At 42.4% G+C, this 24,024-nt stretch overlaps 1 protein-coding gene across 1 annotated transcript in view; it reads left to right on the forward strand.

Moving 5' to 3' along the window:
• GALM (galactose mutarotase) overlaps positions 1–24,024 on the forward strand; it is a 76,398-nt gene that overhangs the window by 19,860 nt on the left and 32,514 nt on the right. The window contains exon 4 of the mRNA XM_004466014.4: positions 17,181–17,262. Within this exon, the coding sequence (XP_004466071.1) occupies positions 17,181–17,262 (82 nt within the window). The remainder of the gene's footprint in view (positions 1–17,180; positions 17,263–24,024) is intronic.

Raw genomic sequence — 24,024 nt, forward strand, 5'->3', positions numbered from 1 at the left:
GCAGCAAGATGACACAACAAAAAGAGACACAGATTCCTCATGCTGCTGACAAAAATGCAAGCAGACACAGAAGAACACACAGCAAATGGACACAGAGAGCAGACAATGGGGGGGAGGGGAGAGAAATAAATTAAAATAAAATCTTAAAAAAAATAAATTTGTACCTTGAGTATATTAGCTGTGGGTTTTTCATATATGCCCTTTACCATGCTGAGGAGTTCCCTTCTGCTCCTAGTTTTCTGAGTGTTTTTCTCAAGGAAGGATGCTGGATTTATCAAAAGCCTTTTCTGCATCAATTGAGATGGCCCTGTGGTTTGTTTTTTTCCCTTCATTCTATTAACATGGTGATTATATTAATTGATTTTCTTATGTTGAACCACCCTTGTATTCCTGGGTTAAATCCCACACAATTTTGGTATATAGTTCTTTTAATGTGTCATTGGATTCGGTTTGTTTGTATTTTGTTGAGGATTTTTGCATCTATGTTCATAAAGGATATTGGTCTGTAATTTTCTTTTCTTGTGTTGTCTTTTCCTGGCTTTGATATGAGGGTGATGCTGGCCTCAAAGAATGAGTTAGGTAGTATTCCCTCATCTTCAATTTTTTGGAAAAGCTTGGGCAGGATTGGTGTTAAATGTTCCTTAAATGTTTGGTAAAATTAGCAAATGAAGTCATTTGGTCCTGGACTTTTCTTCATTGGGAGGTTTTTGTTTTGTTTTCATTTGTATAACAATTTATTGAAATATACCATTCACACATGAACATACATAAACAATAAGTGTATAGTAAAAGTTGTGAACTTACAAACAACATGCATATATCATACAGGGCTCCCATCTATCGCCCCAACACCAATACCTTGCATTTTTCTGACACATTTGTAACAAATCATGAAAAGCATCATCAAAGTATTACTACTAACTATAGTCTATATCTTACATTTGGTGTACTTTCCCCCAATCCACCCTATTATTTTTTTCATTCATAAATAGTACAATTTATCAATAGCAGTTGGTACAATCACTAGGTTGTGTATTTATCACATTCTAATCAATATTAGAGTGTTTTCATTACTCAGAAACAAACTACAGGGAAACAGACTTTGGCCCAGTGATTAGGGCGTCCGTCTACCACATGGGAGGTCCGCGGTTCAAGCCCCGGGCCTCCTTGACCCGTGTGGAGCTGGCCCATGCGCAGTGCTGATGCGCACAAGGAGTGCCATGCCACACAGGGGTGTCCCCCGCGTAGGGGAGCCCCACGCGCAAGGAGTGCACCCTTAAGGAGAGCCGCTCAACGCAAAGGAGGGAGCAGCCTGCCGAGGAATGGCGCCGCCCACACTTCCCATGCCGCTGACGACAACAGAAGCGGACAAAGAAACAAGACGCAGCAAAAAGACACAGAAAACAGACAACCGGGGGAGGGGAGGGGAATTAAATAAATAAAAATAAAATCTTTTAAAAAAAAAAGAAACAAACTACAAACCACCATATTACCCAATTGTTACTGTACTACTAATTACAAATCCTATGATCCTATTATGTGCTTTCACCATTTCTATTCATTTGCAAACATTTGCAACTTTTTACCAATTCTACACAGATTAAACCCCAGCTTTCCTTTCTCCAACCACATTCTTTTCTTTGGTGACTTATACTTTAGCTATTAATTCCATGAGTTTGCTCATTATATTTAGATATAATAGCAAAGTCATACAGTATTTGTTCTTTTGTGCCTGGCTTGCTTCACTCAACATAATATCCTCCAGGGTCAGCCACGTTGTCATATGCTTCACAACTTAATTTCTTCTTACAGTTGCATAATATTCCATTGTTGTATATACCACAATTTGTTTATCCATTTGCCAGTTGATGGATGCCTGGGTTGTTTCCATCTTTTGGCAATTGTGAATAATGTTGCTATGAACATCAGCGTGCAGATGTCTATTCGCATCACAGCTTTCAGTTCTTCTGGGTATATAGCTAGTAGCAGTATTGCCAGGTCACATGGTAGATTTAACTTCCTTACTGCCAGACTTCCACAGTGGCTGTACCATTCTACATTCTCACCAGCAGTGATGAAGCATTCCTCTCTCTCCACATCCTCTCCAACACCTATAGTTTTCTGTTTTGTTAATAGTAGCCATTCTAGTAGGTGTGAAAGGATATCTCATTGTAGCTTTGATTTGTATTTTCCTAATAGCTGGTGATGCTGAGCATTTTTTCATGTGTTCTTTCACCATTTGCATTTCTTCTTTAGCAAAATGTCTATTCGGGTCTTTTGCCCATTCCTTAATTGAGTCATTTGTCTTTTTATTGTTGAGTTGTAGACTCTCTTTATGTATCACAGACATTAGACCCTTGTTAGATGTGTGATTCCCAAATACTTTCTCCTAATGAGTCAACTGCCTTTTTACCATCTTCACAAAGATCTTTGAAGTGCAGAAGTATTTAATTTTGAGGAGATCCCGTTTACCTATTTTTTCTTTTTTTGCTCTTCCTTTGGGTGTAAGGTTTAAGAGACTCTCCTCCTACTACCAGGTCTTGTAGATGCTTCCCTACATTATTTTCTAGGAGTTTTATGGTCCTGGCTTTTATGTTTAGGTTTTTTATCATTTTGAGTTAATGCTTGTATAGGGAGTGAGATAGGAGTCCTCTTTCATTCTTTTGGTTATCTTTCATTTATGAATATCCAGTTCTCCCAGCACCATTTGTTGAAGAGACTGTTCTGTCCCAGAAAAGTAGACTTGGTAGACTTATCAAAAGATAGTTGATAGACATGAGGGTTTATTTCTGAACTCTCAATTCAATCCATTGATCAATGTGTCTATCTTTATGCCAACACCATGCCATTTTGAACACTGTTGCTCAATAACACACTTCAATGTGAGGAAGTGTGAGTCTTGAGACTTGGCTCTTCTTTTTTTTTTTGAGGTACCAGGATGGGAGATTGAACCCGGGACGTCTTATCTGGGAAGCAGGCAGCTCAAGCACTGAGCCACATCAGCTTCCCTAAGTTGACCTTTTCTTTGTTTGCTTGTTGTTTTGTTTTTGTTTTTTAAGGAGGCACCAGGGACCAACCCAGGACCTCCCATGTAGGAACCAGGTGCTCAGCTGCTTGAGCCACATCCACTCCCTTGCTCTTCTTTTTTAGGATGTCTTTGGCTATTCAGGACCCCTTCCCTTCCAAATAAATTTGGTGATTGACTTTTCTATTTCTGTAAAGTAGGCTGTTGGAATTTTGATTGGTATTGCATTTGAATCTGTAAATCAATTTGTATAGAATTGACATCTTCACAATGTTTAGTCTTCTAATCCTTGAACACAGAATGTACTTCCATTTGTTTAGGTCTTCTTTGATTTCTTTTAGCATAGTTTTGTAGTTTTCTTTAAATTCCTGTTTAAATTAATTCCTAGAAGGAAATGAATGTGGCTCAACCAATTGGGCTCCCGTCTACCATATAGGAGGTCCAGGGTTTGGTGCCCAGGGCTTCCTGGTGGGGGCAGACTGGCCCACGCAGGAATACTGCCCTGCACAGGAGTGCCAGCCAATACTGAGAGCTGGTGCAGCGAGATGACGCAACAGGAGACACAGAGGAGAAAAGGTGGGAAGACATAGCAGAACAGGGATTTAGGGTGGCACAGGAGAGTGGTCTCCTGTCTCCCACTCCGGCAGGTCCCAAGATCAGTTCCCGGAGCCGCCTGGTGAGGGTGCAGGCAGACACAGAGGAGCACACAGTGGGTGGATGCGAATGGTGGGGGAAACGGGGTGAGGAGGAATGGATAAAGAATAAATCTTTAAAAAAAAATTAATTCTTAGATATTTGACTCTTTTTGGTGCTATTGTAAATGCTTGTTCATTACTAGTGTATAGAAACGCTACTGATTTTTGCATGTTGATCTTATATCCTGCTACTTTGCTGAACTGATTTATTAGCTCAAGTAGCTTTGTTTTTAGTTTTTGTTCACTTTCTCTTTTTTTTCCTGTTTCATTTATTTCTGCTCTAATCTTTGTTATTTCTTTCTTTCTGCTTGCTTTTGGATTTGTTTGGTATTCTTTTTCTAGTTTCTCCAGTTGTTCAGTTAGTTCTTTGATTTTAGTACTTTCTTCTTTTGTAATATAGGAATTTAGGGGTATAAATTTCCCTCTCAGCATTGTCTTCACTGTATCCCATAAATTGTGGTATGTTATGTTCTCATTTTCATTCATCTCAAGATATCTAATAATTTCTCTTGCAATTTCTTCTTTGACCTACTGATTAAGAGTATAGTTCTTATACTCCATATATTTACAGATTTTCCCTTTTCCCACCTATTATTGATTTCCACCTTATTCCATTATGATCAGAGAAGGTGCTTTGTATAAATTCAGTCTTCCTGAATTTATTAAGAGCTATGTTTGGCCCAACATGTGGTCTATTCTGGAGAAAGATCATGAGCACTTGAGGAGAATGTGTAACCTGCTGATTTCGGTTGCAATGTTCTGTATGTCTGTCAGGTTCTGCTCATTTATCATATTGTTCAAGTTCTCTGTTTCCATATTGATCTCTGTCTAGTTGTTCTATCTCTTGATGTGAGTGGGATATTGAAGTCTCCAACTATTATTTTAGAGGTGTCTATTTTTCCTTTCAATTTTGCCAGGGTTTGCCTCATGTATTTTGTGGCACCCTGGTTAGGTGCATAGATATTTATGACTGTTACTCCTCCTTAGTAGATTGGCCTTTTTATTAATATATAATGGTCTTGTGCATCTCTCATAAATTTTTTGTGTTTAAATTCTGTTTTGTTGACACCAGTATAGCTATTACTGTTCTCTTTCGGTTACTATTTGCATGAAATATCTTTTTCCAACTTTTCACTTTCATTCTGTTTGCATCCTTGGGTCTAAGGTGACTCTCCTGCCCATGGAATATGGATGGCTCATGTTTTCTTATCCATTCTGTCAATCTGACTTTTGATTGGGGGGCTCAATCCATTACCATTCAATGTAAAGGCATTACCTCATCCATTTTATCCTTTTGCTTTCATATGTCATATCTTATTTTTGTCCATCTTTTTACCTTTTTTGCTACCCTTTCTGATAGTCTTCACTTCTACACTCTCCTCCTAGCCTCTCTTTTCTCTTGTCTTTTCTCACTGCAGAACTCCCTTTAGTGTTTCCTGCAGAGCTGGATTCTTGTTTATGAACTCACTTGGTTTCTGTTTATCTGTAAATATTTTAAACTCACCTTTATATTTGAAGGACAGTTTTACCAGATAAAGAATTTTGGCTGGCAGTTTTTCTCTTTCAGTACTGTAATTATATTATACCTCTGCCTTCTTGGCTCCATGGTTTCTGAAGAGAAATCCATCCTAAGTCTTGTTGGACATCTCTTCTATGTGGTGTTTTCCTTTTCCCTTGCTGCTTTCAGAATATTCTCTTTATCTTTGGCATTTGGCATTCTGCATATTATGTGTCTTGGAAAAGGTCTATTTGGATTTTTTTCTGATTGGAGTACACTGTGCTTCTTGGACAAGTATATTGATTTCTTTCATGGGGAAGAGAGATGGGAAATTTTTGGCCATTATTCCTCAAATACTCTTTCTGCCCCCTTTTCCTTCTTGTCTCCTTCTGGAACTCCCATAACATGTATGTTTGTGTGCTTTGTGTTATCATTCACCTCCCTGAGCCCCTGCTCAATTTTTTCCATTCTTTTCTCTGTTCTTCTTTCTCTTCAATTTCAGTTGTTCTTTCCTCTACTTCACTGATTCTTTCTTCCATATTTCAAATCTGCTGTTATGTGCCTTTATTGTATTTTTTTTTTAAAGATTTATTTTTATTTATTTAGTTCCCCTCCCCTCCCCTCCCCCTGTTGTCTGTTTTCTGTGTCTTTTTGCTGCGTCTTGTTTCTTTGTCCGCTTCTGTTGTCGTCAGCAGCTCGGGAAGTGTGGGCGGCGCCATTCCTTGGCAGGCTGCTCCCTCCTTCGTGCTGGGTGGCTCTCCTTATAGGTGCACTCCTTGCGCGTGGGGCTCCCCTATGCGGGGGACACCCCTGCGTGGCACAGCACTCCCTGCGCGCATCAGCACTGCTCATGGGCCAGCTTCACACGGGTCAAGGAGGCCCGGGACTTGAACCGCGGACCTACCACATGGTAGACGGACGCCCTAACCACTGGGCCAAAGTCTGTTTTCCCCTTTATTGTATTTTTAATCTCACTTATTGTGTCTTTCATTCCCATAAGCTCAGTTATTTTTCTATCCCATATTTCACATTTTTCTTTGTGCTCATTCAGTGTCCTCTTAATGTCTTTTATATTTTCAGCCATGTTGTACTTCAACTCCATGATTTGATTTAGGAGATTTGTATGAACCTCATTGATTAGCTGTTTTGAGCCCTGGTGTCTCATCTGGAGCTTTGATTTATTCATTTGCCTGAGTCATCTTCCTTTTTCTTTGTATGGCTTGTAATTTTTTGCTGATTTCTAGGTATCTGATTCTGATGCTGAGGTTACTCTGATGTTGTTTCTCTTTCTTGCCTAGGGATTTACTGTTAAGTAGCCATTCTTTGATTCTGGTTCAACTTGTTCTAGATATTTAGGACTGTCCCTGCTTAACTGCTCAAACCAGGGCCCAAGACCCAGTAAAGGGGTGCAAGCCAGTTTCCAAAGGCCCTGGAGAGGATAGCAGTAAAGGCACCTGCTTGAGACCCACAGGTTCTATGGTCATGGCAAATGGAGTTCAGTGCCATGCCAGTTGTCCCTTCTTTGGAGTATGTGTTTCTATGTGATGGAGCTGGACTCAGATGTGATCTTTTTTCACAAGCTTCTCCTGTTACTTTCACCAGAACTGTAGTTGGTGCTGGGGTTTAATATATACCCAGGGGATCTGAATCTCTGGACTGACCATTTGATAGCCAGGCCCTAAGGTTCAACAGACTTCAGCTCCTACACTCTGGTTTGTTGGACTTACCCCACTCAGCTAACATGGAGTTGAAGAAGGTCAACCACCACACCATGGAGCCAAGAGTGCCTACAACTGAAAGCAGGAGGATTACATCCAGCATCCATGTGGAATCTAAGCCCCCTCTTGATATAGATGTGGAGTGGACACAACCATTCCAAGGTCCACAGGATGGAGAATAGAATATGGATTAGAGTGGACTTACTGATATTCTATTCATGAACTATTGTGATTAGTAATCGAAGAAAATGTGGCATTGGTGTGGAGAAAGTGGCCATGGTGGCTGCTGGGTGTGGGGAATGGGAGGAAGAGATGAGAGGTGGAGGTGTTTTCAGGACTTGAAGTTATCTTGGGTGGTGCTGCAGGGACAGTAATTGGACATTGTATGTCCTCCCATGGCCCACTGGATGGAACGTGGGAGAGTGTGGGCTGTGATGTGGACCATTGACCATGAGGTGCAGCGGTGCTCAGAGATGTATTCACCAAATGCAATGAATGTCTCATGATGATGGAGGAGATTGTTCCTATGGGGGGAGGAATGAGGTGAAGGGGGTGGGGGGTATATAGGGACCTCATATTTTTTTAATATTAAATAAATAAATAAAGACAAAAAAAAAGAAAAAAAAAAAAAGGCACCTGCTTGCCACTTTTATTTATTTATTATTTTTTTCCCTTTTTCATGCACTTTCCAGGCCTGGCCAGCAGATAGCACTCCTTGGCAGACCTCTCAGCTCACACCCCAGGTGCTACGGGGGAGTGCATTCCATGTAACTGACTCCTCGGGTGGGGTCAGGGTGCATAAGCAGTGTCCTCAGGGCTGGCCAGTCCTCACACACACTTTCTCAGAGGCTGCTCTCCACCCTCGACTGGCCACACCCACTCCTCTGTGTCTTCAGCAACAGGCCTGAGGCAGTAGGTAGGGTGTTTGAGAAGGCAAATTGGCTCTAAGGGCAAACAATGGTGGGGCCCTCCCTAGCTTGGAAATGTATGACCCCTCCAATACAGCAGACCAAATTCACTGGCCCAAATCTGAATTTATTGTAGGTTGTATCCCTTCACCTCCCCTTTCTTGGGGAAGAAAACCCCTGCTACCTTCTTAGACTGCAGTCGCTTTAGTCCACAGACTGCTATTTGTTCTGTAGGTTGAAGAAGAGCTCCCACTGCTGTTTTTGCAGCTCTACTCGTGGGATTTTTCAGCCAACTGAGACTCCTTTCCTTCGTCCCTCTCTTCTGGGTGATGTCTCACCTTCCCCTGGTGTCCTGACCCCCAGACACCCTTCCAGACAGTCTCTACCTGTCATCTTTTTTTTTTCCTGGGAGAGAAATGATCTCTCCATCTCCCTAATCCTCCATCTTCCTGAAAGACTCCTGTTGGGAAGTTTTTGATAGCCGATTCAGTTAACTGTTCTTATAAGTTCTTCCTTTGAAAAGAAGAAAAATGGTCCTTAATTTTTTGTTCCACATCATCAAAGACTTTCACTAACTTTCTTGAGGTCTTAAAAGCAAAACAATAAGCAGTACAAAATAAATGCTCAGCCATAAGACACTGCAGTAATCTGCATCAAGGCCCCACATTTTAAAATAAGTTCAGAATGAAATTTTACAGAAGTAGAACAAAATATTAATAGTGTTATTAATAGCTAGTGGATCATGGTGATTTTTGTACTACTTTCCTGTATTTTTCTATAAATAAGACATCTTATTTTATAATAGTTGCAGTCTAAAGGAATAAATTCAGAAATGGGAAGAGAAATTTTTCATGAAGTATTATATCTGCCAATATTTTCAGTGAAGGAGACAATACGGTAAAGGGTCACTAAGGCTCTTTCCATTCACCCGCCTGGAGGACCTTCCTAACTAGGCCTGCCCTTCTTTCTCATCCAAAGAAGATATGGAGTGACGGGTAATTCTGAATACTTCCAGAGGTTAGAAGTTTCCCAGATCACAGACCCCACCCAGAAAGGTGCTCAGTGCAGTAATGTCCCTTCCTTGTACTATCTTGGGTAAATGCCACTAGAATACACAGTCACTAGCTTTCAGGGCTAAGCATTGGGTGGGGACCACCAGCCTTTTGGAGCATTCAGGTAGGGTGGACAGTCATCAGGCCCAGGGCCAAAACCACTGTGCCTCTGGATCATCTCTCACCCTACCCTGGGAAGCATTATCATCTATCTCAAACCCGCCCTGGTTAAATAGCCAACACTTGATATTTAAAGTGGCAAGCTCATCTTATATTTTTTTCTTTTCTTTTTTTTTTTTTAAATTGAATAGGCAGTATTTTTGTTCTACCTGGTGCCCAAGCATGAACAACTCATCACTTCTGAATTGTTTGAGTGTTGCAGGTGTCAGAGGAGGGAAGGACTGTATTTTTCAAAGAATGGAAAAGATGTGTAGGTTACAGGCTGGGAAATTTGGGTTTTTGTTTTTATGTTCTGTTCTGTTTTGTTTTGTTTTGTTTTGTTTTTGTTTGGGCTGTTTTCTCCTGTGCCTAACATGAAATGGGAGAACAGTTTTTTTAATTGAAACTAAAGAGCTGTGAAAGCAGCCCTGGGGGAATCTGAGATGAGAAGCAATAGCTGTGGTTCAGATATGACTGGATGTTTTAGTTTGCTAAGCTGCTCAAAGCAAATACAATGAAATTGCTTTGTCTTTAACAATGGGAGTTTATTAGCTTACATGCTTATAGTTTTGAGGCTGAGAAAAATGTCTGAATCAAGACATCATCAGGTGATATTTTCTTCCCAAAGCCTGGCTGCTGATGATCCTGGTCTCCTGTGTCTCATGACAAGGCACATTTTGGTGTCTCCTGGTCTTTCCCTTCTCTTCTGGGTTTCGTTGCTTTCAGCTTCTTGCTTCTATGGCTTCCTTTCTTTGAATTTCATTCTTTTATAAAGGACTCCAGTAAGAGGATTAAGATTCACCCTGGGCCATGCCTTAACTAAAATAATCCTATTGAAAGATCCTATTTACAATAGGTTTACACCCTATTGTACACCCTACAGGGGTGGATTAGCTTTTAAAAAATGATTTTCTAGGATACATATGGTTCCAAGCTACCACACTGGGAAGGTATGTCATCAAGGTCCCAGGTTCTTCCATCTTTCCGTTCTACTTCCTCAGTGTTCTGGCTTTAGTCTTCAGGCTTGACCGGTCATAGTCACAAAATGTCTGCCACAGCTCCAGGAATCACTTCCTCATGTAGTCACAGCCAGAGCCAAAAAAGGATCTATTCCTTTCTGCATATCTTTAATGTTCTCACTTTAAAAACAATCAAAATCTTTACTAGAAGCTGTCCAGCAGACTTTTCCTCACTTTTTATTGGCCAGAAGTATGTCCCATGCCCTGTCAAATCTGGTCACCATCAAGGGTGTAGACCACCAGGACTGGTGTAGACATGCACATTCATCCTCCAGAGCTTGGATGGGAGTTCCTTTCCCTGCCTTTATGGACTAGCCTGGGATGAATAAACAAATCAGGATTCTGCCAAGGGGAAGGAAGGGTTCTGGTAAAAGGGTGGCTGTGACTTTTGGCAGTAACCAATAGAGTCTATGTCCTGCTAGAGGGATTAAGACCTGGATAAAGGCAATGGTAGTGGCAGGTCACAAATAGGTCTGTAAAGCCCCTTGCAAGCCGTAATGGGCTATATGAAAGTTAATGTTACAGAAGCAGTTAACAGCTAAGCAAAGTCAACCAAAACAAACACTGAACTCAGAGATAAGCCTCCAGATCTGTTTGCCAAGTTCTCATTAGCCTTGAAGGGAAATGAATCCAACGGTAATATTCCACCAGAGTAGATCACTGCATTCCTCCAGTCCAGGAGCAACATAAAATGCTTCCCTTCTAGTGCATCTTAGTAACCCATTGGACATTATTATTATTTTTATCAGTAAGTCCACTCTAATCCATATTCTATTCCTCAATCCTGTGGACCTTGGAATGGTTGTGTCCACTCCACATCTATATCAAGAGGGGGCTTAGATTCCACATGGATGCTGGATGCAATCCTCCTGCTTTCAGTTATAGGCACTCTTGGCTCCATGGTGTGGTGGTTGACCTTCTTCAACTCCATGTTGGCTGAGTGGGGTAAGTCCAATAAACCAGAGTGTAGGAGCTGAAGTCTGTTGAGGCTCAGAGCCTGGCTATCATATGGTCATTTCAGAGATTCAGATCCTCTGGGTATGCATTAAACCCCAGCACCAACTACCAACGTTCTGGTAAACGTAACAGGAGAGGCTTGTGAAAAAAGATCACATCTGAGTCCAGCTCCATCACACAGAAACACAAACTCCAAAGTAGGGCCAACTGACATGGCACTGAACTCCATCTGCCATGACCATAAAACCTGTGGGTCTCTGTAGCCCTCAGAAGAACCAATACCTGGGGTTGTATCTACTTTATCTGTCTCTGAGACTCTGCTCAGGTGTGCATAAGGGCAACCCCTCTGATGACCTCCTGGCTCTTTTTTGGAGACTCATAGCCATATAAACTCATTTGTCCTTTCCATTTTCCCCTTGATTCAGGTCAAAAGCATTTTTACCTCCTGGTATTATATGTAGACTGAGATATTCTGCTGGTCCAAGTTGACCCTTGTATTCAAGGTCATTTTCTAGTTACATCATCAGCTGGTACTTGGTAGTAATCCCTCGGCGCCAGGGAGGCTCATCCCCAGGAGTCATGTCCCATGCTGGGGGGAAGGCAACTCATTTACGTGCTGAGTTTGGCTTCAAGACTGGCCACATTTGAGCAACATGGAGGCTCTCAGGAGGTAACTCTTAGGCACCATGCAGCTCTAGGCCTTGTTCTTATTTCAGGTGCACAGGCTCAAAAGCATATTCATTAGTATCAAGGGCTCATTGTTGGACCTTCATTCTTTTTTGGTCTTTGCTGTTGCACTTGGGGGATTGTTGCTGTTCCTTTAGGGACTGTGATAGAGCTCCCTTGGCTAGGAACTCAGCACTCCCTCAGTTGTTTTTAATTGTATCCACTATGAAAATATCCAAACATTTTTATGTACCCTGGATATATGCCCTATAGAACTCCCTGCCAACCATGTGTCTCCTGCCAATAACATCCCACAGCAGTATTCCTCTGCTGCCATTGTTGGACCTCTCTGTGATCCAAAACTTCCTGAAAAGTGAAGCCCAATATATTGCCAGGTTCCCTTATTAGTAAAATGGAATATAGCGATGAGTTTAGAGGTGAGATATAGAATACTTATTATCTTGGAAAAATTAAGGTAAAAATAAATTGGGGTATCAAAAAATTAAAAAATGCAAAAGCTTTGTTTTTGATGTTTTGCTTTCCATCACTGCAATAAGTGTTGCCCTGTATGCAACTTGGCAAGGCAACTACTTCCGTCTTTTCCTTGGTGTCTACGTCCTGTCCTTTTCTTTTTTCTCTAAGATGTGTTTCTTGTAGACAGCATATAGATGGGTCATATTTCCTTATCCAATGTCCCAGTCTGAATCTTTTGATAGGTGAGTTTAATCCATTGACATTCAGTGTTATTACTTTCAAGGAGTTATTTATGTTAGCCATATTTTGATTGGACTTGCGTTTGTCATATTTTGTTTGTTTTTTTCTTCCCTTTTTATCTTTTTTGTTGTTCTTACACTCTTCTCCAACTCTGCCTCTCCTGTTTCTTCCTTTCTTCCTGCAGAACTCCCTTTAGTATTTCTTGAAGGGGAGGGTTCTAGTTGGCATACTCTTTTAATTTCTGTTTATCTGTGAATATTTTGAGCTCTCCATCATTTTTGAATGCTAGTTTAGCTGGGTAGAGTATTCTTGGTTGGATATTTTCTTTCTTTTAGTACCTTAACTATATCATACCACTGCCTTCTTGTCTCCATGGTTTCAGATGAGAAATCAGCACTTAATCTTATGGAGCCTCCCTTGTATGTGATGATTTTCTTTTCTCTTGCTGCTTTTAGAATTTTCTCTTTGTCTTGAGCATTGGATAATTTGACAAGTATATGTCTTGGGGTGGGCCTGTTGGGATTTATGATGTTTGGGGTGTGTTGTGCTTCCTGGACATGTACATCCATCTCTCTCAGTAGATTTGGGAAGTTTTCAGCCATTATTTCCTGCAACACCCCTTCTGTCTCCTTTCCCTTCTCTTCTCCTTCTGGGATGCCTATAATACGTATGTTTGTGCATTTTGCATTGTCATTCAGGTCCCTAAATCCTAGCTGGATTTTTTCTGTCTTTTTATCGATCAATTCTACTATCTGTTTGATTTCAGATGTACTGTCTTCCATGCCGCTAATTCTCTCCTCTGCCTCTTATAATCTGCTGCTATTTTCTGAGAGTGTATTTTTGATTTCTTGAACTGTGGTGTTCGTTCCCATCATATCTGGTATCTTTTTGCGTATGTCTGCAATTTCCTTTCCAAGTGTTGTCTTCATATTGTTAATCTCTTCCTTTACTTCATTAAGTTGGTCTCTAATATATGTTTTGAGATCTTTAATTACTTGTCCAATGTTCTGCTCCCCTTCCTGGTTTTTAGTTTGTTCGTTGGCTTCAGCCATGTTTTCCTGATTATTGGTTTGGTTTGTAGTTTTTTGTTGCTGTCTGGTCATCATTTTATCTTGATGGGTTTAATCAGTTCCTTAGCTTCTTTGTCTAGTCTTGGGGATTAATTAGTTGCTGTTCTTGCATAAGTGTTATGTCTTCTCTTTGTCACTTTGTTTTTCTTACTCAAATTTCTTGTTGCTGGCTAAGTTCACTTTGAAGGAAAATATTAGGGCCAGGGAAAGGAAAATGTGTAAGAAAAGAAAATGTGTAAAGTAGTATTGGTAATAAATGTTAACAGAGCAACAATGTGAGATCTGGGAGAATGGATATTAGACTCATGTAAGTTGTATAGAGTTATAGCAGTAAGTAGAGTACCTATAATGATATAGTCAACTGAATATGGGGAGGAATATAGTATGAATTAAAAAGCCAGTGTTTTCATGAGAGAGGGAAAGAGAAAAGAAAGACAATGATATCAAGAGTGGATAAAAGAGAGAAAACAGAACAAAGGTATTAGAAATTAAAAGTTAGACAATTTGGGGGCCAAAGAAAGGGAGGTGGAATGTAAGAGAGACAGTAGATGATGGAGGATAGCAAGATGTGGGGGAAAGGGGATAGTGTAGGTGGCCAAAATCAATTCACACAGAAACGAGGAAATGGAGGATGAGGAAACACAGCAAATGTGAAGCGCTCCCTGCAGCACCTATTATATAAATAAAATAAAATAAGAAGAAAAAGAGAGAAAAGAAAAAAAAGAGAAGAAAAAAGGGAGTGGGCAAAGAAAAGGGAGGGAAACAAGCAAGAAAAAGAAAAGAAGGAAAAAAAACTAAATAAATGAAAAAGGACCTTGGGGAATACAATATTATTGTATAATGATATTATACAATATATATGAGATAATGCAATATTAGCAACCAAGACAATAAAAAAAAGAAAGAGAGGGGGAAAAAAAACCCACAAACGCTGAGGGCTAGGATAATCAAGGACCTCAGATGGACCTCAGGGCATGGTGGATTCAGGGATGGGAAGTCTGTGATATTGCAGACTCAAGTGGTGTGAGTCTCTGGAGTGTGGGCCACCAGGGTTTAGGGGGCACAGACCTGGGAACCACGCATCCGGTTAACAGGGAGCCTGGGAGCACCGAAGCGCAACACAGCCTTCAGGGATCTCCGCAGCTGGGCGCCAGCCTTAGGGGGAGGGGTCATGCCCGCAAACTCTGACCTCCATGTCAGAAACCCAAAATTCCACCTCTCACAAGAATCTCCTCCGTCGCTATCTCACCAAATCAACTACCAGACACCTCCCATCCTGCAAGCCCCCGAAGCAGCCCACTCAGGGCTTGGGAATTCCCCAGTGCCGCAAAGCCTCCAGGAATTGCTGCCGCCGGGCTGCCAGCCCCAGGGGGAAGGGTCCCGCATGCAGCCCCACCTCCGTGAAAGAGACCCAAAATTCTACCTCTTACAAGAATCTCCTCTGTCACTGTCCCACTAAATCGACGTCCAGACACCTCCTGCCCTGCAAACACCTGAAACAGCCTGGTCCAGGAGGACTCCAACCCTACTCAGGTGCTTCTTTGCCCCATTGGACATTATGACAGTGGGTGCCCAGTGCACTTTCCTTTCCTTCTCCTCTTAGGCGTCTTCTTAACATCTCAAACTCATCAACATATTTGGCATGTGATTTTCAAGTTGAATCATTTCTTCCTGCCCTAGTGCTAAAACACAAACAGAAAAAGGAATTTCCTGGGGAGCAGATTTAGTTCAAGTGGTTGAGCCCTTGCTTCCCATGTATGAGGTCCTGGATTTGATCTCCATTACCTCCTAAAAAACAAACAAATGAAAAGGCTAAGTCTTGTTGGGGAGCAGATGTAGCTCAGTGGTTGAGTACTGGCATCCCATGTACAAGGTTCTGGGTTCATCCCTGGTACATACAAAAAAAAAAAGGAAATTTCCTAATAATTTTACTATTTATTCATAATAATAAAAAACTGGGAACAAGCCTAAAGTCCATCAGCAGGAGAATAGATAAACTATGGTATATTCACACAACAAAACACCCTGTTCACCAGCAAAAAGGAACAGACATGGCTGAATCTCGAAAGCATTATTTTGTGTGAAAGAAACAGTGTACCAAAGAACATTATGGTTCCATTTACATGGAGTTCTAGAACAGGCAAAACTAATGGATAGCAACAGAAAATGACCCCCAATTGAGAACTACTGGTATAGCTTATTCTTTCTTCTTCTTCTTCTTTACATTCTTCTTCTTCTTTGTTACACTCAAAAAATATGAGGTCCCATAAAGCCCCCACCCCCTACCCCACTCCTCCCACATCAACCTCTTCCATCATCATGGCACATTCACTGCACCTGGTGAATACATTTTGGAGCACTGCTGCACCACCTGGACAGTGGTCTACATTGTAGTCTACACTCTTCCCCAGTCCACCCAGTGGGCCATGGCAGGACACACAATGTCCAGCTTCTGTCCCTGCAGCACCACCCAGGACAACTCCAAATCCTGAAAATGCCCCACATCATATCTCTTCTTCCCTCTCCCTACCATCAGCAGCTACCGTGGCCATTTTCTCCATATCAATAATACGGTTTCTTCCTTTACTAATCATAACAGGTCCTCAGCAGAACACCAGTAAGTCCACTCTAATCCATACTCTATTCCTCCATCCTGTGGACCCTGGGATGGTTATGTCCAGTTCCCCTCTACATCAAGAGGGGGCTTAGATTCCACATGGAAGATGGATGCATTTCTCCTGCTTGCAGTTGTAGGCACTCTTGGCTCCCTGTTGTGGTGGTTCTTCACCTCTCTGTTAGCTGGCCAGGGTGAGTCCAATAACCCAGAGTTTAGGAGTTGCAAGTCTGCTGCTTATTCTTGATTATTCACATCTCCTTCCACATCTGCTATCATGAAGCTTTAAAATATACTACAATTAATTATACCTCTATAAATCCTTTGTATTAGAAATGTACATATGTCAAGGGTGTTCCAGTCTGCCAATAGCACAACATGCCTTCACGGAATTGTTTCTCCCCAGAATCCTGGAAAAGGTGGGAGCATCATTAGCCCAATTTTACACAAAGAAAATTCTGGGAGGTTAAGTGACTTCCCTGGGGCCAACAGTAACAGCTGGTAGTAGACCCCAGGCCTTCTGACCACCACCTGTACTTTTCATACCGGCTTTGGCTCCCCCAGGAGGACAGCCTGCATCTTTATGGAGCAGGCAGGAGGGAGGAAGCGAGTCCCCTGGGTGGGAGCTGGGCGAGAGGTGGTGGCAGGTGCACTACCTCTATCAAGCCTGGAGGCAGTGCCTTCGCTGTGCAGGTCTGTGTGTTACAGGCACTGACCCTCACTCCTCTTTGCCTGGCATGTGGTGGGTGAATTAAAGAAACCCCTCCACAAATATGCCACGGTCCAAAGACTTCCAACCCACTGTTATCTCTCTGACTTTTCATCTTCATAATTCCATTTAGAAAAGACAGTGCATGCTGGGGGTCATACTTGCAAGCTTGTTGTAAATTCATTGGTTACTATTTTGAGGCCTTATCTAGTTACACTTAAATGAACATATTTAATCATTACCATAGGCCAAATGGAAATTTTTTTAAACTTTTGTCAGTGCCTGAAAACATTCTACAAGGGAATTTATAAAGCAAGTATATAAAATAAGACTCCACAATAAGTCCTTTTTTCTTTCTCTGCCTCTTCTCCCCCAGGGTTCTCCAAACATTTATGACCATGAAGTCACTATAGAAGCTGATGCTTTCTTACCTGTGGATGAAACCCTGATTCCTACAGGTTGGCAAACTTAAACTTTGTATGGTATAAAAGCTGGAGTATGATTTAAGGAGCATTAAAAACTTCATCTTTCCAGATGGCCTGCCAAAATGTCTATACTTACCATTATTAGTCATTTATTTTGGTTAAAGTTGGGTGACCATATAATTTAACATGCAAGCCAGTACACTTTTCAGAGTGAAAGGGGGTGCTGTTAATAATTAAGCCAGGTCAACTAGTATAAAACTGGGACAGTCCAAGCAAACTGTGTCATACAGTCATCCTAGCTGGAGAATTAGACTCCAAAAGGTTTCCATTAAAATGTAAATCTGTTGCTTCTCAGCACCTTAGCAAAAATTATTTTACCTGAACATTACCTTAAACATTGACTGTTGATGGAACACAATGTAGTTTTTGACAGAAGATGGAAGGGTAGAATGGATATCACCTGAGAAGGGCAGATGTAGGTAAGTCACCTCTGAGTCACATGGAGGGTGGGAATGGAGAAGGCCGAATATCGAAAGAGGTGAGGGGCTGCCACAGTCATACTCTGTGTGGTATGTCTTCTAGGTTAGCTGGATTGAGATCATTTTGGTTATTACTATTTGGGAGCGGATGTGGCTTAAGCGGTTGAGTGCCTGCTGCCTACATGGGAGGTCCTCCGTTCGGTTCCTGGTGCCTACTAAAAAAAAACACACAAAAACAAACAACAAGCAAACAAATGGAGGGAAAGTAAAAAACAACAACACCAACTCAGGGGAGCTGATGTGGCTCAGTAGTTGAGTGCCAACTTCCCACTGACAAGGTCCCGGGTTCAATCCCCAGCCCCGGTACCTCAAAAAAAAAAAAAAAACCTTGTTCAAATTGGCAGTTTAGTAGTTGCTGGGGACTGGGTGGAGGGGGGATGGAGTGATGCTAGTGGGTAAGGGGTTTCTTTATGGGGTGATAAAAAATGTCCTGTAATAAAATAGTGGTGATGGTCACACAACTCTGTGAATATACTAAAAACCACTGAATTTAAAAGGGTGTCTTTTATCGTATGTTGATTATATCTTTCAGTGTTGAGGATTAAAACCTGTTCCCCACAAAAGGCATGATCAGGTCCCAGCCCCTGGTCCTGTGGGTGTGAGGCCATTTGTAAACAGGACCTCTGAAGATGTTACTAGTGAAGATGAGCCCAAACTGAATGAGGGTGGGCCGTCACCCATTATGGCTGAGGGCCTCATAAGCCAAGGAAAGTGGACAAGGAAAGAGAACCCACAGGAGAAGCAAGCCAGAAATCAGTGGAACCCAGAAGAGAAAGAAGATGCTGCCATGAGCTTTGCCACGTGACCGAGGAGCCAAGAAGATCCCTGTCAGCCAGCCCTGGAATGCCTCAGTCTTCAGAAGAAAGCATTGCCTTGACGATGCCTTGATTTTGGACTTGTAACCTCAAAATTGCAAACCCATAAATTCCATTCTTTAGGGCGGCGGACTTGGCCCAGTGGTTGGGGCGTCCATCTCCCACATGGGAGGTCCACAGTTCAAACCCCGGGCCTCCTTGACCCGTGTGGAGCTGGCCCATGTGCAGTGCTGATACACACAAGGAGTGCCCTGCCATGCAGGGGCGTCCCCCGCGTAGGGGAGCCCCACACGCAAGGAGTGCCCCCCATACATAAGGAGAGCCGCCCAGCACAAAAGAAAGTGCAGCCTGCCCAGGAATGGTGCCGCACACACAGAGAGCTGACACAACAAGATGACGCAACAAAAAGAGATACAGATTCCTGTGCCGCTGACAACAACAGAAGCGGACAAAGAAACAAGATGCAGCAAATAGACACAGAGAACAGACAACTGGGGTGGGGGGAGGAAGGGGAGAGAAATAAATAAATAAATAAATCTTAAGGGAAAAAAATTCCATTCTTTAAGCCAACTCATTGTGTAGTATTTGTTTTAACACCCAATTTAAAGAAAAAGAAAGAACGAACCTTGGCACATTGTCTCCAGGATTGAGTAACTCATGGGTGCACCCTCATCTGCCTCCTGGGGTCAGAGGGATCATGGTAAGGTGGCTGGCAGAGGGTGCATGGTAATGGAATGCAATTATCATTCATGGCAACTTATGGAAATTAATTTGAAGTAATTATCCCCAAAGCGTAGATAAATGTTTTTTGAGATTTCATTGAAATCAGACATCAGATGAGGATAGAAGCGAAATAAAAGTAAACAAAAGTAAGGGGTGACAGGAAAGAAGACGAGAAATCCTGAAAAGCATAAACACTCTTACAGCAGCTCTTCTTTAGGGGAGTCCCTGCCCTCATACTGGTCCTTGGCTCATTGTTACGAGGTTCCCCTAACAGTGCCCTGTCTGTGCCTGACAGTGACGTCTTGGAGCTGTTACCTCATCACTCCTTTATCAGGCGCTATGACCATTCTCTTGGGCCTCCGCTCGGAGGGTCAGCCCTCTGTGAGCCCTCGCTGCTATGGCAGCTACTGTGGAAAGCCGGGAAGGCCTTTTCCCTTTTGCTCCTACCCCACGTAAGAGTGGTACTATTTTAATTGTTGCTCCTACTCCCTTGAAGAGATTAATAGGGGGAAACAGACATGGCTCAACCAATTGGGCTTCCGTATAAGAGGTCCAGGTTTCGATACCCAGGGCCTCCTGGTGAGGGCAAGCTGGTCCACACGGAGTGCTGGCCCATGCGGGAATGCTGCCCTGCGCATGAGTGCTGCCCTGCTGCCCCGTGTAGAAGTGCCAGCCAATGCGGAGAGCTGGCGCAGCAAGATAACGCAAAAAGAGACACAGCGGAGAGAAAGTAAGAAGACACAGCAGAACAAGGAGTTGAGGTGGCGCAAGAGAGTAATCGCCTCTCTCCCACTCAAGACGGTCCCAGGATCGGTTCCCAGAGACGCCTAATGAGAATACAAGCAGACACAGAGGAACACCCAGCAAATGGACACAGAAAGCAGTCAACAGGGGGAAAGGGGCGGGGAGAAATAAATAAATCTTTTTTAAAAAAAGAGAGAGATTAATCTGGTAAAAAATGAGAACTTAAAAGCCAAGGCAACATCGTAACAAATTGACTCCGTGTCACCCGTGATACCATGCTCTGCGGAACACACCACTCGTCTGGTATTTAAAAAGGCATAATCTCGACCCACTCTGGGCTCTTTAGCCTAGTCCACTCAGGAGAACAACCCAAATGAGGGCCATTCTACAGAGTAACTGACCAGGGTCTCAAAAGTGTGAAGATCACAAAAGACAAAGACTGAAGAACTGTCACAGGAGACTCAGGAGATATGACAGCTAAATGCACTGTGGGATCCTGCATTGGATCCCAAACCAGAAGAAGGTCACTAGGAGGAAATGGCTGATGTTTATAGTGTTGGACCAATATTAATTTCTTAGTTTTGCTAATTGTGCCATGGTTAATTATGTAAGATGGTAACTTTAGGGGAGGCCAAGTGAAAGGTACACTATTTTTTTACGATTTTGTAACTTTTCTGTAAGTCTAAAATTGTCTTGAAATTTTAAAATTAAAAAAAAAAAAAAAAGCCAAGGACTCAAAGTGAGATACTATTTTAAATTTACTGGATATATGCCTTATATTAGGGAAGGGCTTTTGTTTTATTTTGGCCCCTTTAACACAACAGGGCTGTGTTTGTGACTGTTAGTTAAATCTTTTTGTATGGAATGTGAGCCTGCATACTAAACAGCAACTTCAGTGAACAGCAGGAATTTGAAACTCCCATAAATACGGTGACTAGAAACTAATTGGAATGAAAGTGAGAAATGGAGATAAATTGACTAAATTTTTTGACATCACAGCTTTGAATGTTTTCCTAGCTCCAGGGCTGGGTTTAAAGGGTTTAATATTTGTCTTGGTAGTGCCTGTCATCTTCTGATATGTACATGGCTCAATAGAAGGCCTGAGTAAGTTGACCCATCTTGTCCTAGATACAGAATTATTGCATTAGAATGATATGTTGTGAACCGCAGGGAAAAAATAGTGGTGTCTGTTTTGTGACTGATAAGGAAGAAAATGAACTAAGTGGCTTATAAGTGGAAGTTATGAAGTAAGTGCATATTTATTTGTGCATATTTATAAAATCTTACATTATCTTGTTGAATTTTGATTGGATGAAAATCACAAAAATGCATAATTCATGCCACATAAAGGTCATTTGTCATGATTGCAAGAGGTACTTATGGCATAGTACAGCACTGCACAAAACTCATGCTCATTTCGGTTCTGCACCATAAATGGCCTAGGGTCAGAGACTCTACCTTCTACTAATTTTGAACAACTATTAATTTGTTGGACTCTGGGAGGCAAGAGCCCTGGTCTAGACCTAGCTTTGTTGTCAGCTAGTTAAGGGACCGTGTGTGTTTGTGTAATGCTTGTAAACTTAACCTCTTTAGAATTCTCTTTCCTCCTCTGTAAATATGAAGGTTTTTGTACTAAATCAGATTGTACAGAGCGGTAAATTTCCCCTAAAAAATCACTGATTGATACAGCGTTGCTCAACTTTTCATTTTCCCAAGTTAGAAATCTATTGTAACTGCAGGGCTGTCAGAACTAATTGGGAATGTATGCATGTTATATTTCAATTAAACGTTTTTTAAAAACAAATTAGAATAATAATGAGAAATAGATAAGTGGACACATTTATTGGAAAAAAATCACACTATTTATAATCACCATCTTTTCGTAAAATAAAGAATATTTTATACCACAAAAATGGAAACTATTTAATCTTACAATAAAGGACAGTCCTTCAGGGAAGCGGATGTGGCTCAGGTGACTGGGCTCATGACTACCACATGGAAGGTCACTGGTTCAGATCCCAGAGTCTCCTTAAGAGAGCGAGCTGGCACGACGGGCAGGCATGGCAAGCTGATGCAACAAGAGATGTGGGGAGGAAAAACAGAATGAGAGACACAACAAAGCAGGGAGTGAAGATGACTCCAGCGATTAGGCACCGCCTTCCCACATCAGAGATCCCAGGCTCGGCTCCCTGTGCCTCCTAAAGAAACAAGGAAAACGAAAAGACACAGCATGGGAGGCAGATGTGGTTCAATTGATAGAGCGTCCGCCTACCATATGGAGGGTCCAGGGTTCGATCCCCAGGGCCTCCTGACCCATGTGGTGAGCTGGCCCATGGGCAGCGCTACCACGCACAAGAAGTGCTGTGCCACACAGGGGTGCTCCTGCGTAGGAGTGCCCCACGCACGAGGAGAGCGCCCCATAAGGAGAGCCGCTCTGCATGAAAAAAGCGCAGCCCGCCCAGTAGTGGCGCCACACAAAAAGGGAGAACTGACACAGAAAGATGACGCAACAAAAGAGAGACACAGTTTCCCAGTGCCGCCAAATGATGCAAGTGGACGCAGAAGAACACACAGCGAATGGGCACAGAGAGCAGACAACGGGGGGGGGGGGGGGGGAAGGGGAGAGAAATAAATAAAATAAATCTTTTTTTTTTTTTAAAAAGGACAGTTCCTCACATTGAATTCATTTACCTTTTTAAAGATAATATGATAGATTATTGGACTGTGCCGTGCCTCTGTTTTCTGTAGACCAGTGAAAATTTCCTCATGGATTCATGATTGAGAGCCAGTAATTACTCTGTAAAGCCCCTTCTGGCTCTCACATTCTGAGATTCTGCAAGGCTCCTTGTTTAACATTTTACCAGTTTCCACCACCCTTCAAATCCATTAGAACTCTGTGGTGGAAGTAAGTAAGTTGCAGCAGTTTCAGAGCTCATGAAAATTTCTTAATTCTCTTCTACCTCTCCATAGGTTAATCAGTCCTAATAACTTATACCAATTTGTCCAGTGACCCTTAAACAGAAATAGTATATTTTGAGTTTTCTTTCATTTTTTTTTCTCTTCCCCTTTCTTGGCAACACTTAAGAAACAAGCTGGGAGGCAGATATGGCTCCCACCATATGGGAGGACCTGGGTTCAATCCTGGTGAAAAAGAAGAAGAGAAAGTGGCCCTGTGTGGTGAGCCAAGTGCCCACATAAGTGCCACATGGTTAGCCAAGAGCCCATGTGGTGAGCCCAGTGCCCACATGAGTTCCCACGTGGTGAGCCAGTGCCCACGTGAGTGCCTGCGTGGTGAGCCAGTGCCCACACTGCAAGAGAGTGCCCATGTGGTGAGCCAAGTGCCTGCAGGAGTGCCCACGCAGTGAGCCAGTGCCCATGCAAGTGAGTCACACAGCAAGATGATGACACATCTTGCTGCGTGAAAGATGAAGGGGAGTCAAGGCAAAGTGTAGCAGAGACCATGAACTGAGGTGGCACAATTGACAGGGAACCTCTCTCCACATCAGAGGTCCCCAGGATCAAATCCCAGTGAACCCTACAGGAGAAAAAACAAGAAAAGACAAAAAAAGGAAATAGATGCAGAAGATCACACAGCAAATGGACACAGACAGCAAAACAGCAAGGTGGGAGTGAGGGAGGAGGAGGGGAAGGAAAAAAACAAAAACAACAACAAAAAAGAAACAAGCTAATGGTATGATTCCTTTGGAACTTCCTTCATAAATGGGTGGTAACAGCTACTCTGCACTTCAGTGACCTAAGAATTCATGTTTCTGGCTCACTTGCAGCCAAGAATAAAACTCTAGGAGCCCAGATTTCATCTGACCCTTGACACTGACCAAAAGCCCACAAGCAGGTGGCTTTATTCTGAGACTCGTCCAAAGGGCCTGCCTATCATTTGGTCAATCAGAAATGCCTCTCCTGTGCTGCTGGGCTCCCCAGTAGCAAAGGAGCCAGCCAGAGTTCTATCCATTAGC

Source organism: Dasypus novemcinctus, chromosome 17, assembly GCF_030445035.2.
Source record: "Dasypus novemcinctus isolate mDasNov1 chromosome 17, mDasNov1.1.hap2, whole genome shotgun sequence".
Taxonomy (NCBI): Eukaryota; Metazoa; Chordata; class Mammalia; order Cingulata; family Dasypodidae; genus Dasypus; species Dasypus novemcinctus.